This window comes from Sander vitreus, chromosome 6 (genome assembly GCF_031162955.1).
Source record: "Sander vitreus isolate 19-12246 chromosome 6, sanVit1, whole genome shotgun sequence".
NCBI lineage: Eukaryota > Metazoa > Chordata > Actinopteri > Perciformes > Percidae > Sander > Sander vitreus.
In genome coordinates this window covers 32,177,923-32,198,650 of record NC_135860.1, presented here as the reverse complement: position 1 = coordinate 32,198,650, position 20,728 = coordinate 32,177,923, and the positions used below count along the sequence as shown (strand labels likewise).

The 20,728-nt window shown below is 40.3% G+C and overlaps 1 protein-coding gene across 2 annotated transcripts in view; it reads left to right on the top strand.

Moving 5' to 3' along the window:
• nipal2 (NIPA like domain containing 2) overlaps window positions 1-20,728 on the top strand; it is a 37,087-nt gene that overhangs the window by 13,304 nt on the left and 3,055 nt on the right. For both annotated transcript variants that reach the window (XM_078253787.1, XM_078253788.1), the window contains exons 2-8: window positions 6,015-6,083; window positions 7,097-7,265; window positions 15,102-15,161; window positions 16,235-16,356; window positions 19,368-19,464; window positions 19,747-19,882; window positions 20,096-20,184. In XM_078253787.1, coding sequence (XP_078109913.1) covers window positions 6,015-6,083; window positions 7,097-7,265; window positions 15,102-15,161; window positions 16,235-16,356; window positions 19,368-19,464; window positions 19,747-19,882; window positions 20,096-20,184 — 742 coding nt within the window. The remainder of the gene's footprint in view (window positions 1-6,014; window positions 6,084-7,096; window positions 7,266-15,101; window positions 15,162-16,234; window positions 16,357-19,367; window positions 19,465-19,746; window positions 19,883-20,095; window positions 20,185-20,728) is intronic.

The window sequence follows — 20,728 nt, the reverse complement described above, 5'->3', positions numbered from 1 at the left end:
GGAAATGCTAAATGTACTTTCATCAGAGAACATAACTTTGGACCACTCAGCAGCAGTCCAGTCCTTTTTGTCTTTAGCCCAGGCGAGACGCTTCTGACGCTGTGTCTTGTTCAGGAGTGGCTTGACACAAGGAACGCGACAGCTGAAACCCATGTCTTGCATACGTCTGTGCGCGGTGGTTCTTGAAGCACTGACTCCAGCTGCAGTCCACTCTTTGTGAATCTCCCCCACATTTTTGAATGGGTTTTGTTTCACATTCCTCTCCAGGGTGCAGTTATCCCTATTGTTTGTACACTTTTTTCTACCACGTCTTTTCCTTCCCTTGGCCTCTCTATTAATGTGCTTGGACACAGAGCTCTGTGAACAGCCAGCCTCTTCAGCAATGACCTTTTGTGTCTTGCCCTCCTTGTGCGAGGTGTTAATGGTTGTCTTTTGGACAGCTGTCCAGTCAGCAGTCTTCCCCATGATTGTGTAGCCTACAGAACTAGACTGAGAGACCATTTAAAGGCCTTTGCAGGTGTTTTGAGTTAATCAGCTGATTAGAGTGTGACACCAGGTGTCTTCAATATTCAACCTTGTCACAATATTCTAATTTTCTGAGATACTGAGTTTGGGGTTTTCATTAGTTGTCAGTTCTAATCATCAAAAGTAAAAGAAATAAACACTTGAAATATATCTGTATCTGCAAATAGTCTGTGTGGAATGAATGTATACATTATACAAGTTTCACTTATACAAGTTTCACTTTTTGAATGGAATTACTGAAATAAATCAACTTTTTCATGATATTCTAATGATATGACCAGCACCTGTATACTTACTCGGGTTCATTTTCCATCACCACCACAACTCAGTGATTACAACCTCTCGAATCGAGTCATTGCAACTTCACATATGTGCTCTCTCGCATCACGAAGTGGCGCTTCTGCGCGCCGCAACTTTTGCAAGACTTTTGGTGATACATTTGGTGCAAAACTAATTTGTACCTGTGGACAGAAACGGGGAAGCAGGGTTTCTATCGCCAGATGAGAGACTTATTTATGTAGCATGGAAGCTTGGTGGAATAGCATGCTAGCGTTATCTACCTAACCAGCCAGCCCACTTCTAAATAAATACATTTTAATTATCTTATTAACACTTTTTAACAGTCAAACTGAAACACTGGCGGTGAGCTCCAGGTCCTGCAGCCGCAGGCAGACCGTCGGGCTTAGAAAAAATTAAAATAAAAAAATGTAAAAGTCCACATGGGATTTGTTTTTGATGCACTGGGTTTAACCAATGATCGTACTTCCAACTACCAATGAAACAAGTTCTAATCAGCCAATCAGATGCAAAGTAGGGCGGGTCTTTGCCGAAAAGCGAGAGTGCGGTGTGGTCTCCGTGGTAAAGCGGCTAAAAAAAAATGGAGGCAAAGTTTATCAAACTTGGAGCATGTAGAGCATGCTTTAGTTGAGAAAGCTAAATTGTGCTGGGCATGAAAAGAAGACGAGAGGAAAAGGGTGGAGATGTGAAGCCGTTCAGCACTGGTGCCTCAAATTGAGGGAGCCGGGTGCTTACTTCTGCAGCGTACGTTCAAGGAAGACACTTTATAGCAGCAGTGTTAAGAAAGTGCTTGCTAGTCATTAGCTAGATGCTATTCACAAAGCTTCGGTCCGTGCACTCTGTCAAACAAGGACGTTACCGGAAACAACGGCCAACGCTACCGCTGCGACTGCGCGTTCACTGACCGACCGTGTTTGTGATAAAAACAATACACGTGTGCACGTTCATAGCGGAACGCGATTTGTCATTAACGATGGCCACTGTGTAAAAGCTATCTGAAGATCAAACTGCCTTAATAAAGCTGTCTGGGACAAGGCCGTTATGTTTAAATAACTGCCATGCTGATTCCAAACAGAGTTTAGAGTCTATATCAAAAGCTAAAAATATTTAAGTTTTCAATAAACATACATGAAGCAACTAATCTCAAAATGGACAAAATCATAAATGTACTTGTTTGCTTTTTGATGACAACCTGGCCAAAGCATCAACAAAATATCTAGAAAGTTTTGTTTTCACAAGGATTCATTGTAGGATTATGATATTATAGCAATATGTAAATCTACATTGAATTTATGTATGGTTGGAAGAAGTAAAAATGGATCCAAAATGTTTTACTTCTTAAAAATTATGACTTTTATTATTGTGTAATGTAAGAAGGACATTAACTGTTTTGACAGTCAAATTCACTTACATTTTTTTATTTAACCAGGTAGGCCGTTGAGAACAGGTTCTCGTTTATAACGGCGACCTGGCCAAGAAAAGCGTAACGGTGCGAAACAACATACAGTTTCACATTCAATACAATACAGGAGTACAGAATACAATATGCTACATAAAGGCTACATAAAGTGCAGTTTAAGAAGGCATTACAAAGCTGGCACAAACGTGTGGTGTAAGTAAGCCGAAGGATATGCGAAAGTGATATGGTGATAACACAGTATACATTAATAGACAGTCTGTATCATCTCTTAAAGGGTCAAAATACAGATATTGCAAATTGTGGACCAGATAGTGATTTAGAACAGTAATAACGCAATATGCACAGATAGACAGTCTGTAAGAAGCTAAAACGTAGGGAAGAGCCAATATATAGTTAGTGCAGGTTGTGGTCTAGTTAGCGATGCAGATCTGGAATAACACAGTAAACATGAAAAGACGAGTTATGGTCATTCTGACAAACAGAGGTTAACAAAGACACGTTAAAGTCAAAAAACTTGAGCTGGACACTGAAATTAGTGTAAAAACACCAGCTAGTGTGAAGCTAACATTAGTTAATGCTAACTTTAGTGCTAGCGATGCTTCATTTCCAGCTTTGTCCAGGTGTCCACCTATTTCCCTTTATGTGTTAATGACAAAAAAATGCCACTGCGGGGATAATGTCCCAAAGTATCTATTTAAAAATGCTAATATCTTTCACATGTCTTACCTGTTCGCTGGCGCATGGGGTTGCCTTGGCGGAGTGGACGCCATGCTGACTGCCAAGTGAATACTGTGGTGCATACATTCAAAGTCGTACGTGGAAGTGGGAGAAGTCATTGTTCCTGCTGAACTGCACAATCTGGCACAGTTTATTGCTCTTATAGTGTAATTGGTACCACGTGTTGTCCAAAACAGTTTTTTAAATGGAACTTTGTCACTGGCATCAGTTTGTTTAGTAAAAATCACATGTATATGGTGGATAGAAAGCATTCAGTCATAGTTCTGGCAGTAACACCATTTCCTGAAGGCAACATGACTGAGGAGAGTCTTCTGCCTTCTTTGTTACACTGTCACTCATAATTCCACGCCCCTCTGAGTTGAAGCCACGCCCTCTACGCAAAATCAGGGCCAAAAGTCTGAAACTGAAAAAAACAGATCTGAAACTGAAAAAAAAAGATTTGAAGCCGTAAAAAAAAAAAGTTTTGAATCTGAAAACATGAAATGTAGAACTGAAAATAAATATAAAAGTGAAAAATGAAAATTAATAATTTTATTCAAAATAATTCTAGAATTTAATCTAAAGTAAGCAGTAAGCAGTAAAGCAGTAAAGGGCAGTATCCCGAAGACCTTGGAGGGCTTGAGGAAGTGCAAATGTTGATTTTAGTTGATCCTGAACTGCCAACAAGTAGAAATGTGGTTATCTTGATATGTCCCTAGTGAAAGTTAGTACACCCAAAGAAGCAATGCAAGTGTTCTACACAATATTATTTAACAATTTGTAAGATGTTTTTAAGATCTCCTTTATTGACAGGACAGCTGAAGACATGAAAGGGGAGAGAGAGAGAGAGAGAGAGAGGGGAATGACATGCAGCGAAGGGCCGCAGGTCGGAGTCGAACACGGGCCCGCTGCATCGAGGAGTAAACCTCTTTATATGGGCGCCCGCTCTACCAACTGAGCTCTCTGGGCGCCCATGATCTGAGTTTTTAAAAGTCTGAAGTACACAACAGTTCTGTAGCTGGGATGTGAGATCTTGAAGTTCAGTGTCAGACCTGCACCTCACCCACACAGTTCCAAACTCCTATTTTGCACCTGTGATAAAGCACACCTGAGGATGCAATCCTGTTATACTGCTGGTCTCATTAAAAGGAAGGTTGCCAAACTGTGTTCCGAGAAACTTTACCATCATCATTTCATCTGGCGTTCTTTTGTATGCTTCACCGTGGTGTCTGGGGCTGACAGAAAGATCAGAGGACTATTACAGCTATTTTTCTTGTTCAAAGAATGGACTTAGGTCTTTGCTTAATGACTTTAAGAGTATGCTATAATGACAGCTCAGTGGTGGTTTCGTATTTTCCCTAAGGATGTCTAATAATGTGCCCTGAGAAAACGCTAGACGACCTCTGGATTGTGTGATAGTGATCAGTGTTTGGATACCAGGGAATTAATTTACACTCCATTCATTCTGATAGCCTTTGACCACAGTGCTGTTATCTCATTGTCAACAATATCAGATGGATATTATTGACTGCCCGTCTTATCTCTTGGAATAGATCGCTGGACCTGAGAATTGACTCTCTCTCCTCTCTTTCTATTTTTTTTTTTAATCTAGTGTTGATGTCCTCTTTCCCATCTTTTTCTTACTTTTTCTTTCTCCCTTCCTCTCATTTTGCAGCTCCTCCGCCCCTCTATTCCTTTGTTTTAATTCCCATCACTGTATATCCCCTCTCTCTTTTCTCTCTACCCTCCCTTTCTCTTGCATAATGCTTTTTCAAGGGATGAATACTTGGATGTGCTTGGCTGCTGTTACTTCTTCTACACTGATTGAGTTTCTTTCTTTAGGTTTTCATCATTCACATTCCACCCCCACTGCACGCTTTCATTTCTTTGTAAACTTTGTCCGCCCACAGCCACCGGTATGTTTATGACCTAAAATTAAATTTCCTCTTGGCAATAATTTTCCAAGCATATGGGGGAAAGCAGCCTGACGTATTCTTGAAACACTTAAAGTGAATGGATCCTGTTTCTCCTTCTATTACTTAAACACCAATTATGCATTCCTGCTGAGAGTTGGCTGCAAAAAGATGCCCATATTGCCCAAGAATCTCATTATACAAGGCATTTTTGGAGGGCGTCATTTCTCCAGAACTTTACTAGCTGCGGGGCTTGAGAGATGGCAGTGTCGCCCCATCACTTTAGTCCAGACCGAAATACCTTAAGAGCTATTAGATGGATTGCCATAAAACTCTATACAGACGTTCACGGTCTCCAAAGGATAAAGCCCTACTGAATTTTGTGATCTTTAGCTGTACTTTGTGTTTAGTGCTAATTGGGAAATGTTAGCATTATAACATGATATACTTAGATGGTGAACCTGGTAAATATTTTACCTGCCAACCATCAGCATCTTAGCATTGTTGTTGTCAGCCTGTTAGCATGCTGACGTTATATCATTTAGCTGTGCCTGTAAGTGCAGCCTCACAGAGCCACTGGTAGACTCTTAGTTTTGTTGATTTAAAGCTGTGAAACTATAATCTTGCCCACATTATCAACTTCTACCAACAATGCACACTACATTACCGGCCTTCTATTCCCAAAACTGTGCTTATGGGTCATGAGCAGGGTGCAAGTTGTGTACCAACCAACCTGCATCAGGACCTTTGTGAGGTGTCGTATATAGTGTGAGAGTTAAGAGGGTGAGGGAGTGTTTGTGTTTTTGCTTGTGTGCATGTGTCTGTTGCTTTTAGTGTGAGTGTGTGAGAAATGAAAGTTTGATATCATACTGTAAAACGCTAAAAGCCTCTGTTCCGCAGGAGCACATGCGCACACACACACACACACACACACACACACACACACACACACACACACACACACACACACTAGTGCCTTTGAACAGAGCACCAATGGAACAACAGTCTCTGTGGTTGTCATGGAAATGACAGATGTGACAGCTGGAGAGAAGACTTTGTGAGTATTATTGGGTGTTTGGAGTTGTTGTTTGACAAGTAGAGCGTTACCTAATCTTGTGCCTGTTTACTGTTTGTTCCCACAGACATATCTCCTGGGAATCATAATCTCCATATGTGGCAACATCCTCATCAGCATTTCACTCAACATACAGGTAGGAAGCGCTGGAATCCAGCTGTACGGCAGGCACTCTGCACACAGCAGGCACTTAATGGCTGTAAAGACTCTTTTTTTTTTTTTTTTTTTTACTCTCGAAGAAGTGCTTTTTCCTGACAGTTGGCTATGTTTAGCAGACTATGTTTTCATCAGGATCTTTGTAAACGTAAGCAGCTGACAGCACAAATGGTTTTGTATTTTATAATAAATAAAGCCTGTTTCAACTATAATTAATAGAAGTGAATGTTTAAACATCAGAAATGTATTTCAATCTATTATTGTGAGTAGCAATACAATTGTTTAGTTAATTACTGCAAACAAACTGCAAATTTGTTGCACTGATTGTAATACTAATGATGCTCCCTGATGCCTTATCAGCACTAATTTAGAGAGTAAATGCATTCATTAACTACAAGCATACACCCTCTATAGCCTCTACCAGACAACGCTTTTAGAGGCTGAGGTATGATCATGTCTTTTTTTCCACTGTGTGATTCAGATAATACAAAATAATGTCTGTTGCTAAATGACACTGTGCTTAGCACATGCAAAACCTCTTTTGATGCAGGTGCAGAAACTGGGGTGTTTGTGGCAGCAGCAAACAGGGTGTGTAAGACTGAGCAGGCATGACAGCATCAACTTAATGTGAAAAAGTGCTGGAAAAGGCTATTAACCATCGTTCATTAGCCGGTGTAAGCTTGCAAAGACAGAATTGTTAATGATTATGAAGTATACATTTGTGTTTGCCTTGTACAGCTTCCCACCTCATCGATTTGCTTAATTGGTGTCATGCCTCTTCTGAGATGATATGCTCATCAGCATACGGTGTTATGGCTTGTAATGCTGTATTATCGCTTAAAGTGCACATTATTTTTCAAGTGTTATATATTTGGCTTTGTAAGGCTGTAAAATGATTTGTATGGTGTATGTTTGTCTTGTGCAACTCTCCAGTTATTAGAGCTGCTTAATCTGACTGATGCCTCCGGCTCCTGTTCCCTCTGTTCCTGACAGAAATATGCCCATGTCCGTCAATCTCAGCGTGGCTCCAAGCCCTACTACACCTCTGTGATGTGGTGGTGCGGTGTGGCTCTCATGGGTGTCGGGGAGCTGGGGAACTTTGCAGCCTACGGCTTTGCCCCAGCATCACTCATAGCCCCGCTAGGCTGTGTGTCTGTCATAGGTAAGTACGACCTTTTTCCCCTCATACATTATCCATGCATGAAGACAGGAGAAAGGTGGCTTTCTCTGGGAATAACAGGAAGCATTGCCACGTGAAGTCTGGGTTTTTCTTCTGATCGTGCCATACACACGTCCTCTTGATGCCAAGCACTTACATTATGAGCTGAATGTCTGACAGGTTTTACTCCTGTGTGTGACTCACCGTGTGACTCACTCAAATGCATACAGTATTGGAGCTATTACAGTACAGATACTGCACATTTCCAAAATGTCCATACAAAGTCTCAGTGATGTAGTTTTATATAGATATGGCCACTCCAAAAAAGAATGAAAAAGAGCCATTGTTGCAGTTTCAAGCTTTGAGTTTTTCTTCAAACACATTATCAGTAACAGATGGGCATGTCAACAGCATGTTTATCACATTGTTACTGCAAGGTTTTTCTGAACCATAATTTGATCACAACCTTTTCATTGGGAATTTTGGGAATCAATTTCATATCAGTACAATACCAATATGGATCCATTTACCATTTACTGAAACATATTGGGAGAACAGATCCTTGAAAGATCTGTGTCAAAAAATTAGGAAGAATCTAATTAAAAAGAAACATAAAATAAATATAGTATAAATAATAGATAAATAAATCTGCTTTTCTGTCCCGTTAATCATCTCATGGCCCCTCATATATATCACACAACCTCTTGAAAGGGTTCCGACCCCCAGGGTTGTAATCGACAATATACGAAAATACAGACCTAAATGATCTGAGTAAATATTAGGACATCTATAATTTAAGCCTTCCCTGAGCATTGGTCTTACAGCTTCTATAGAACTGAATGTGTTTACATAATGTTGAGAGTTGACAACCAAAAGCTTGAAACTGCAACAATGCCTCTGTTCTTTTTGTGGTGGTACTCTTATATGGTTTTAAATATCAGTGCATCTCCTGGTTAATAGATATGGACAAAACAAAATCTTTACAGCACCTTCTTCAAATAACATGACATGAAAATGAAGTGCAATAATGAAGTTCTGTGTTTGCAGCAGTAGCGGTATTTGCAGTAGTAGTGCTATTTCCATCCTGTGTATCACGACTACACATCTACCTTTGCTGACGAGGCTGATGGCTGAAGGCTGATGATAGGTCTTCACCTCATTCAGTGAAGTCTCTGACGCACAGACTTGCTTTCAAAAAGAAACTTCCAACTGTTGCTTTACAGCCTTACACAGCAAGTCTGTGTGTAGCTGCATGCTTATATCTTCCAATTCCTAGTTTATATCAAGCACTGGACCCAGAAGATGAATACATAATGTACATTTCCACACTTCAAATTATATGGGTGATTAAGGTAGTCCAATTACTTCTGACATTATAAATCCAACAATGATCATTTGTACAGCCCACAGTGTGAACTAAAGCTGTCATGAACTACCATTAGCCAATCAAAACAAAGCCTGCCTGGTTGCTACAGCTAGCAGCTGCTCAGGGCAAACACTCTAAACGCAGGTTAAATATTGAGCAGATTCACGTCTTACCTCCCGCCAACCATCACTCACCGCGCTGGAGGTGGTGGTGAGTCATGGATATAAATGACAGCTATTACCCCAACGCTTTAAATGATTTTCCTATAGTCACGTCTCACAAGTGGATGAATGGTTTAAATAAAGCCCTGCATGAAACCATAAATCTCGTTAAGAAGGCGGAACCTCTTGTTCATTGCAATTTTGCGTGGTGTCGTACTTGCTCCAGTGAGCAGTCTCTACCTCTCACTGCTATGCCAGTGTGTGTAAAGCTGACATGATGGCTATTTTTAAAGCCACGACCTTATTTCCTTATTACTATCATTACTATTATCCCTACAAAAAACACTAATTGCTAGACACTAGTGTTGCATTGGAGTGGGCATGAATAAAATGCGGCTGGAGTGTGCCTTGAAGAATTAATGAAGGTAGAGATGAAGAGGTGAAAGGAGGGAAGGACGGACAGGAAGATGCCTGCAGCTGTGACACAGTCTGTCCTCCTCAGAGCTAACATGTGGAGCTGAGGGGAAAACGTGCTGGTTGCTGTCTGCCATCATGACTCCATTCTCACCTCACGCTGACTCACACTGTAGGCAAATGAGCAAACACACACACAAATGCGTGCCTAATTGTAGTCGTGTGTAAAAAGACCCAGGTCTAGCAGATTTTTCCCACCAGAGATGCCACACACACACACACACACACACACACACACACACACACACACACACACGCACACCCCTCCTGTGGTGCTGTTGTGCCTGTTTTCCAACAGGGGGCCTTGGGTGAGTAAACACGAGGTAGACTGGGTAGAAGAGAGGAGAAAGGAGGTAGGATGCTGAGAGGAAAATATTTATTTATTTGTTTGTTTATTATATATAGTATGAAATGGTCTTTACACCCTGACAGCAATAAATAACTTATGGGCTCTGAAAAAGGAGTGAAAAAGATCACTCCTTGTCACCTGTAGCTGCTGTAATCCTGTAAAAACGCCCACCAATCACTGCCTCGCGGTCTGCTTGGAAAGAACCAATGAAATGCTGTCGCAGCATTGCTAACAGTAGTCATGTTTGGTTTAAACATTCGGTATGATAATATGAGGTGTTTGCTTACTGGTGAATAAGACATGAAGTCAAATTGCGATCCTTCGTTCTGCTCTGGAGCAGCGACGCAGCGGTGCGTACGTCTGTACACGTCTGTGGGTCGGAGGCCGGAGGAGACTTTGGTATCTTGCTAGCTTTTCAACTTTACCAACCCTGCCTTTAACAGGGACAGTGCACAGCTTCTTAGCTGTACCAGAATTTGCTATAAGCTAATTTACGTCTGTAGTCTCTTGGCAGGAAACAGAAAATACAATCTCTATTTAGAAGATTAACTATAGAATAAAAACACAATTACAAGACAGTACATATTCAATGTGTACAACAACAACAACAATAACATCATCCGCAACAAAAGCAACATTTCCCAAAATTAAGAGTGTTTGCGTGTATGCGTGATGGGTACATGATTGAGAGTTGGCGTTTGAACCGGAGCAAGTATTGTTTTTCCAGCTTATGTTACAGTATGAGATGTGTGAAAAAAATCATTGAGTGCATGTACAGTTTTGCTGCATCTAAGGGTAGCTGGTTTCAGATAAACCTTAGATTGAATGTTGTAGTGCTACTCACCTGCTTCACATGTTTTTTTTAAAGGACAGGTCAGACTCATAAAGATTCCCAGATATTTAAAATGTGAAACAATCTGAATCCTTTCACCCTTTAAAATATCTGGTTACTTCCATTTTTCCTTATATTAAAAGTTCATACTGTATAAGCAGTTTTACTCGTACTAAGTGTCAAGCAAAACTCTGAGAGCCAATCGGAAATTTTGGCCATTGCTAATGTTAATTTGGCTGCCACTTTGTCTCTGTCTTTACCATGTGCAAATATAACAGTGTCATCAGCATACATTTGGGTTTCGACTTCAGGGCATACAAGTGGCAGTTCGTTCACATATGAGCTAAATACAAGAGGTCTTAGAATTGAGCCTTGCGGGACACCAACAGAGCGATCAACAAACGATGAAGTCTTGTTTTTAACTATGGTGCATATTCTCATAGTTAGATGAGACTCCACCCATTTGATTACATCTAAAGATAAATAAAAATTGGACAGTTTAGAAGAACATTGTGATTTACTGTATGAAATGCTTTATCAAGTCCAGAAATACAGCCCCTACAGCACTCCCACTGTCTAGTTTTTTTTTTTTTTTTTTCCAATGAAGTATCAATTAGCCGTTTCAGTTCAAGGTTTGTTCCAAAACCGAATAGCATGGGATGGAGTGAGGCTTGTCCTTAGTTTATGCCAGGTAATTGTTCAGTTACCACTTTCTCTGTGATCTTGGATACTAAGATGGTGAGGTGATAGGAAGAAAAGGAAGAGGAAAGAATAAGGATATGACAAATAAGACAACAGGCAGAGATTTATACAGAGACGGCAGAGGAGGAAAGAGACGGGATCGGGAGAACTGATGACGCTGCTGTCATCCGCCTGTCCCTGCATGTCACACACACACACTGACACTCCATGGAGAGCAATAACTACTGTCTCCATCCAAAGAGCCCATCGGTCTCTATTAGCTTCATCCCAAATGCTGTTATATGGAGCAGAGCATCAGCTCTTTCCGTCAGATACCATGTCATCACATGCAAAAACGGAGGGAGGCTGGAATGGTGGAAATAAACAGAGACCTGATTCACACACTCCATCAGCATTGCTTGTAGATGTCAGACCTGCAGCACTGTATCATTGACTTAGATGTGTTATCTGTGTGAAGTTTTTATTTATTTAAATAGATATTTGGCTTTAATTAAGGAAATGTACATCGGACAATTGTGAAAAGTCACATTTCACCGTGGTTGTTAAAGTATTTTAGAAAGTTTGGTTTGTCATTCCAGGTCAGAACTAGAACTTTTGATTTTATAATAATAACTAATATTACATTTTCAAACTTATATAGTTCGTGCAATATTTGCAATGTGGCAACAGTTCTTGTATTTGAGCTTCTCTGGAAGATGCCAGCTCAGCTTTCGCTGCTTTCATAAGTTCACGTTGTATCCGTGTGGTAAAGGAATGTTTGACATGCTGTGTTTTCCCAAAGGGAGGTTCCCATGAGAGAGAGAGAGAGAGAGAGAGAGAGAGAGAGAGAGAGAGAGAGAGAGAGAGAGAGAGATTCTGATACACACACACACAGTAGCAGTGACAGAACTGTATTCCCTAGAGGTTACCAAATTTCTCATTTTATCAAGCTGTGTGAATCTCACTTTGTACAGAGTTGTTATGGTTACGTGTTAGATCCAGCTGGTCCCAGAGGCAAAGGAGGAGTCATAAATGTATATGCGAACACGCATGAAATGTATGAAACAACTGACTGTTTCATGGAGAGTCTTTATAAACTTCAAATTTGGCAGTAATGTCCCCGGGGCATCATGCACACCCTTGCCTAGTTTCACACGTTTGTTCCTAAAGACACTCTATCAGCAATATTTTGTTTATAGTTACAGACACTGAGCATACTTGAGGAACATTATTATTATAATAAATCTATTTTTGTGTTAAAGTAAAGCATGGCTTGGGCTAGGGTTTATTAGCGTTGCCTAAAATCGACCCTCAGGTGGAAGCATTTGCTAATGTGCTCTACAGTTAATGTTTAACATCCACATTGAGAACCTGTCTGTCATGCCACAACACCACAGTAATCCAATACGTGACACGCTGTGTGTCTCGGGCATATTGAGCGGTCTATGTTCTGTAGCCAATCTCCTTTATGATGGTGGCAAAGCCTGTACACACACTCAAACTGCCTGTCTGTCTATTTTTTTGTATTTTCCATCCATGTTTCAATTTGTCTCTGTCTGCGTGCCATCACTGGCACGCCCATCTGGCTGGCTGGCTGGCTGGCAGTCCTTCATTGCAGGTGTCTCCAAATTCTCCCAGCAAATTAGCTGTCACAGCTGGCTTTGCTGAAATATTGGTGGAATATATAACAAACAATACGACAGAAAATTATTTAAAAAAGAAAAGTGGTACTCAATAGTGTTAAGTGTTGAGCACCTCCAACATGTCAGCCACAGTGTGTTATGTAAACTGACCTCTTCGCTGACAGGCTGCCGTCACCTGCATATCTATTTGGCTCCCTGTCAGTCTGTCCACTGCCTATTTGTCTTCTAGTTTGTTTTTCTGTCTCAGCCAGTTAGTCCGCCTGTGTGGCCATCCATCTGTTTACCTGCCTGTTTATCTGCATGTCTGTGTGTCGGCATGCATATCTGCCTGTCTCACTATCCGTCTCTGTGACAGCCAAATGCTGTATGTTTATGCGTCCCCCCTCGGTTCATTGCATATCCCGTGGAAACATTAAGAAGACTAATCTGAGCCTTAGCTCATGTGAAACTGATTGTTTTTCAGCATTGCAGTTTTTGACAATGATATTGATGAATGAGTTGGTGAAAAATATGGCATGGAACAACATCTTGCCATAATTTGATGCTGGTGTTATGATGTCCTAATGAGCTCCATTTATCTAAGCAAGCTGACAGCTTTCATCAGGCTCATCAATATAAACATGTCAAGCATTGTGTGTGTATCTATTTATGCAGACATGCACTTACATTGTAAGTAGTAGTGTTTTGTGTGTATGTGTAAATGCACATGATTTGTGTGTACATACAATATATATGTGATAAATGAGTGCACAGTAAAATCTAATTACTATTATCCAATAATAATATACATGTATACAGCCAGTCTGTCTGCAACACTATTAATGTAATTGGTATTTTTATCAAGTCAATATTCAGTTAATTATCTGATCTTGCTTGTGATTAAACTGATTTGTTGCATCAAAAAAGAAATCAATCCAGAATATGACAAAAAAACAAACAAAATGTCTGAACAACAATTATGATTTAAAGGGGTGGTTCAGAATTTTGGACATAGGACCTCATTTCCAAGTTAGCCAGTTTGTTATTTATCAGTGGAGACAGTTTTCAACACTTTTCATCCAGTCCTTCCAGTTGCAGAGTTCGCTGGTGCTAGGCTAGCACAAGTCAACAGTATCTACTAGACTGCCATTAAAAGCAGTCTTACACACTCCACAGTACACCTGAGGCAAATAAATTATAAGGCCAGACTGTTGATGTAAATGTCTGTTGATAGAATAATGTTAGAATTAAAACTACCCTTGCATCGTATTGCAATATTTATACTTTGTTCCATGTAGTTGGTAGCATAGGCTACAGCAGCGGCAGAGTGATATTACCTAGGCTACCGAGAAAGCCGGTTTACATGACAATCACGCAAGTTTGTCCGAGCTTACATGGCGTTTCTGTCAGCAATTACCTAAAGTTAGCGGTTAGCCCAGCCAGGTATCTACCAAGAGTGTAGTTATACCGTTAGCTAACGTTGTCACTCTCCACAATGTACTGAACAGTAACGTTCCACTAACGTTGTCAGTCTCAATCTATCAGTAGCAGCTAGGCTGACGTTATGAAAGGGGCTAGCTTTATTAGCTAGAGTAGCCTACCGAAAGTTATTACCTGTTCATCAGTAGCTGTTGGTGCATCTAGAAAGACGGATGGAACCGCATTCGTTGTCAGTGACTTGTGGTCCTTTAGATTGCGGGTTTTTTCAAAGTCGTCTGGTCTAAAATGATCACTACACATTTGCCAGTTGAGTAGGGTCTCCGCCGGTATCTTGATGTCCAAGCCAGCAGCTACTAGGTTTCCCGACTGGAGTGTGCTTCCCTGAAAGTGGTAGCTAAGTAAAATTCCGCTGCCGAGAAACTAGTCCCTCAAAATGTAATGCGATCATTGAGATGCAAGGGTAGTTTTATTTCTAACATTATTCTATCAACAGACATTTATATCAATAGTCTGGCGTTATAATTTATTTGCCTCAGGTGTACTGTGGAGTGTGTAAGACTGCTTTTAATGGAAGGCTAGCAGATACTGTTGACTTGTGCTAGCCTAGCACCAGCGAACTCTGCAACTGGAAGGACTGGATGAAAAGTGTTGAAAACTTCCTCCACTGATAAATAACACACTGGCTAACTTGGAAATGAGGTCCAAAATTCTGAACCACCCCTTTAATTCTCCAGGGACAAGCCGTGTTTGGTATGTTATTGTGATAAACCAAAGAGAGCAAGTTGATGTCGAGACCGTGTTAAATGGGAGATAAAACTGTGTTCCAGGTCAGGTTATATTCTAGTAGACTGAATGTGAACTGTGGCATGTTCTATTGGTGGTTAAACTAACAGGAATGTATTTTCATTTCCCAGCCAGCGCTGTCATATCCGTGGTTTTCCTCAAGGAGACAGTGCGCGCCTCTGACATTGTTGGTAAGCAAACACTCGATCATTAAGAACATACAGTACGTGTCCCCTCAGATTGCTGCTGTGACTTGAAAAGTAACATTCAGATATATCAAAGGGACTTTGAAGATTATGTCAGTGTGAAGAAAAAAAATCTTGTGACAGAGGAAATATATTTCATATATATAATATTGTTTTCCATAACAATTTGTAGAGTCTGCTCCAAAATAACATGGTCATTATGAGACACAACTGCTAGATTGGACATTTATATCAGCACACCACAGCCCTGCATACTGTTGGTTTCCTAGATAAATCATCAGCAATTGTTTTGCCTGCCTCTCTATTGTCTTGTAATGGCAGCCACATATTGGAAACATTTATTTATACAGGGGGAAATCACTGAGCAAGCTTTGTTTTTCAGCAGTGCCTCGTTTGCAAAGGTTTATACAAGCCAACAACAGATAAGATGTAAAAGATGAGTGACAAAAATGGATGAAAACTAAAAATGACTCCATTCAGCTCTTGGTAGTGTTTCAGTGAATGAGGTAAACTATGAGTTTTCCAAGCCCAAGAGTAAAGGATTTAAACTCATTAAAGGTCATTCTTTTGACAGAGTAAGTACCTAGTATCTACCAGCTCACTTTTCAAGGTTAGTCTTAATTCTTCATTTTTAGAATTTTACTGAGGGAGGCTGGTAAGATATGTACGTAAGTTTTCAATTATGGTTATTATTGAATAATAATCATGTAGACTGGACCAATGTTTCAACTTTTTAAGTAAAATACTTTGTTTCATTTAAAACTATTCAATTCCTAAAAAGAAGGGCACTGATCATCTTTAGGCTAGTGCCAGTTTCAAAGGTTGAACCAACCTATCTGAAAAAAAATGTATAGCAAGATTTCTTTTTCTATTTTAGAGTGACAGTTGTATTACCTTCATTATAAACAGCCATATATTTGCTGTCCAGAATCTGAGAATATTGCCTGCTAAAACAGGCGAGTTTAAATTCTTTGCAACTAGTTCTGCAATCACATATGAGTTTGAAACAAAACTATTTCACTACAATCTCATCACTCTCCGCTCTCTTTCTCCTATAGGTAGCACCCTGGCAATAACGGGGACATATGTTCTGGTGACCTTTGCCCCCCACACTTCCACACACATCACAGCCCATCTGGTCCAGTACTACGCCGTCAGCTGGCACTTCCTGCTTTACCTTGTATGTAACCCTTTAGAACTGCCTGAGTCTAGTAATGTGTAAGCATGTTCTTGTTTCCTTGGAGCTACTGTTTGTATGTCCAAATGGATTGCTGTCATAGACATAAAAATAGTAGACGTAGCATCCGTGACGTCGCCCATTGGTTTGAGGACTGCCGTTTTTAAAGCCTCGAGTTTGGCGATCTTGGTTTTTTGGAACCAGATGCGACGATTTATGGCGAGAGGTTGGAGCTAGGGGAGGATGACCCGGCGTTGTTTGAGTTTCCATAGCACAGCGCTAAGCTAAACACTAAAGAGAGTAAACGCGGACCTCCCAGTTTTCCACTGCCGCCGTTCATCTGCATGTTTGGCAGTAGGCTACAGAAAAGAAGAAAACATTCCCTTAAGTTACCAGCTAACGCTAGCAACAGCTAGCTAGCTTGGTTAGCAGAACACTGAATAAGGCGATCAAAATGTCCCAGCTAGCTTTGGTAAAGTGAAAACACACAGTGAGAGGGTCAAAGTTTAAAACGAAAACACGGACAACACCCAAAAACAAGTTCAGGTCTATTTAAATGTACACAGTGCCATGGGTAGCATTGCTTAGCCTCTATCATGATTGACAGGTCAGTGTGTAGCTGGACCCTAAAGCATCCCTGCATTATCTTCTACTTTAAAATAAATGGGACCATAATTTACAAAATGAACATCATGCTCAATTTAAGAAGAATTGAAACTAGCAAATGAGGCCATAAACTCAATATATTTACTGAGGTAATAAATCAAGTGAGAAGTAGGACCATTTTCCCGTAGACTTGTATAGCAACGGACTTCTTTTTGCAACCAGTGGAGTCGCCCCCCTGCTGCAAATGAGACAGAATGCGGTTTTTAAGGCACTTCCGCATTGGCTTCACTTTTTAGGCCCAGAAGCTTTATCCATTATTTTACAGGCTGTGGTTGCTGTATATTTTACTTATAGCATCACACCACTGAAATGTCCTCAACTGTCACAGTATACATACTAGCTCCTGTCCTGCTGTTACCTTATCCATACCGTTAACCTCCCTGTGGAGAGGAGCAAGAGGGTTAGCCTACTTTTAAGGGTTAATTAAAGTATTGGATTTTTATTAATCCTCTGTCAAAGAGCTGAAGTAAAGTTGATGAATGCCCTGACCTCAGAGAATTATGTAAAATTGTTTAAAATTAATCCTTGCCCCCAGGAAATATCTCCTGTTTTTCTTGTTCTTGTGACTAATATGGATGAGGTCAGTTCTCTGTACGGCTGGTGTGTTTTATGGAGTTTGTCATGTGGGGAGCAAGTCCATTAAAACTAAGATTGTCTATGTTTTTTGCACTTAGTATTAAAAAAAAAAACACTGGTCCAACCTCAAGGTCTGCAAGTGCATTAACACTCCCCCTTATGCTCTCCTACTCCAATTTCACCTCAGACAGGGATGGCATAAACATAGCTGTTACCATAGTCACGGATCTGGTACAGAGCTGAACCAAAGTGTTTTTCTCAAAACCTGCTCATCACAAAAATGCAAATGGTAACACTAGTCTCTGTCGATAACAACTTTGACTTTTTTAAAGGAAGATTTGTGCAGTAGAAGGTCATATCCTGCTGCTTTTCCATTGATGCCAGGACTCCCAGCGAGAGAGGGAGCTCTGTGTTTTCCACTTTTCAGGTTAAACTTCTCTTGTAGAAATGCAGCGCTCTGTGTAATTCAAGAGTGAGGTGTAAACTATATTCTGTGCTATAAAGTTTAACACCTTTGATCTGTTATTCAGGAAACTACTAGTAGAAGTCCTGAACACCACTGAAGATATGTAGCCTATTGCAGTTCTGATATTCATATATGTTTTTCATTTTATACGGTATTTACTTCTATAAACCATTAGATGTGGGGGGAAAAAAAACCACCCCTGAGAAAAAAATATCCTTCTATGAAGCACTTAGTCATTTTTGAGAGATGTTGATTCTACTTGTTATTTTGTCAGCCACAAACTGTTTTCTATCACACCAATACACTCTAAATATTCCATTTACTGTTTGTGGAACAACCGATTATCTGCACATAATCCATCAAACCAGGCAGCCAGAGATGAACCTAAAAAGATAACGGGGATGCTCATCAGGGGTGCTAGCCAATAGTGTAAACCGTCAATGTGTGCCATCATTATTCAGGGCACAGCATTTACCTCAACCACATTTCACTCTTGAATCTGTTATTCTATGCTGTGCTGAAACAAAACAAAAATACAGATGGACGAACAGATGTTTTCAGAATGAGATAGTCTTGCTGCCTCTGACTGCAGTGATTGATGCTGTGTAAAAGGGTATGCTGTTTTCCATTTCCGGCGATGCATGGTGAATACTCATCAGCCTGCGGAGAAACAAACCTCCAACTGTACGGGCAAAACTCTAATTGGGGATTAATCACAGGAAAAGAAATATCTATCACAGTCTTCTCATTACCAGAAGTAATACATATGATTTAATCTGGAAGGAGTTAGACTATTAAACAGTGTGGGTGTTATTAACAGTGTGTGTAGTGTTAAATGGTATAGCAAATGACCCAGCTCTTTCTAAATCCATTAAAATAAGCCCTCTATTTAACATATTTACAGAGATACAGGTGGTTTTTAAGAGACATTTAAAAGGTCAGCTTGCCCCTTTCCCTAAACTCTACTTTTCTTCTTTCTTATTCTCCATCTGTTGGAGCTATGTGTGGTGTAATATCAGAGGTCCTTGAATGACTAAATGCTATTGGACTCATAGGGACAGCCCTAGGCCGCCCTCATTAAAGCTAGCAATTCATTTCGTTTTTCTGCCACGGTCATTTGTTTCAATTACAGTACGCTGCTCACTGCCTGCATACAGCGCTTTGTTATATAGATAAGATGGTCAGTAAAAGAACAATTTCAGATTTTCATTTTCTGTGCAAATTTTGAGGTAATGGAATTAATTAATGTGTATCCTCTCTCTCTCTCTCTCTCTCTCTCTCTCTCTCTCTCTCTCTCTCTCAACAGTTCTTAGAGATTGTCGTTTTCTGTATCCTGCTCTATGTGTACAAGAGGAGGAATGTGAAGCACATCATCATTGTGATGCTGCTGGTGGCCCTGCTAGGTATGAACAAATAAAAGCTGTCTGATTGAGGGCAGAGGTTATGGAATAAACCATTTGATGTAGTCAGAGGTTGCTTTGTTGCCTGGCTACCAATAATGGACTGTTGGTCTTTTATTGTTTGAGCTGAGTGGTGCATGATGGAAGAAAATAATTCACTAAAACTCACAATTTACAAACCACTACCACCCCTACAAATCACCATGAACCAATAAGGAAGTCCTTTATCGCTCCAAGTTGTACAACTAAATGCTGAGGTGATCTATTGCTTCTGTGTCGCTGCAGCCTCTCAGACAGTCATCTCGGTCAAAGCAGTGTCAGGGATGATCACAGAGTCGATAAAAGGCCAGCTGCAGCTCATCTATCCCATCTTCTATGTCATGCTTATCGTCATGATCGTCACCTGTGCCTTCCAGATCAAGTTAGTCAAGGTTTTCTCTCTCTTGCTCTGTGTACCTTTTTATGGCTCAAATCCTTCATGTTTAATTTTGACTTTCCAAATGGATATGGTGACTTTGAACCTGTAGCGCTCCTACATTATTATGATCGATGATTAGGCCGCTATGGTGTCTCTAAAACAAAGGTGATTTTATTCACTGCATCTCTCAAGTCTTCTTTTCTCCTCTCTCTACAGATTTCTCAATCAGGCAATGAAAATGTTTGATGCGACAGAGGTGGTTCCTATCAACTTTGTGTTTTTCACCGCAAGTGCCATTGTTGCAGGTATGTCAACCATAAAGCTGTCACTTTGTGTTTTACTCACTGCCTTCTGTTTTCCCATTTAAATAAGACACGTTTCTAATTGTCAACAAATCCTATGAAAAGACCAACACCAACTATGAATTGATCCAATACTGGTATTCTGCATAGCCTGATATAACATCGTCATCCAAACAGGTGACATGTGGCCTTTATAGCCACTGTAGTTTATTTTGAGTCAATCCCACATACATTGTCCTGGCGCCACAAATACTAGCAAACTAAATATGTATTAATCTGTGGCTGAATAGTCCCCAACAAATGCATAACTGATTCATGTTGAGTAGTGTTTGTTTAAAATGACAGTGCCCCGTTATTAGATAAGATATGCTCACGACCTTGTCTGGATTAGGCACAGTGGTGTTTTGAGCTAAATGCTGACATCATGCTTATATTTCCCAATATCAATGCTAACATGCTGATGTTTAGTAAGCATATGTCTACCATCCTTGTTTAGCATGCTAACATTTGCTAATTAGCACTAAGTACAGCTGAGGCTGATGGGAAT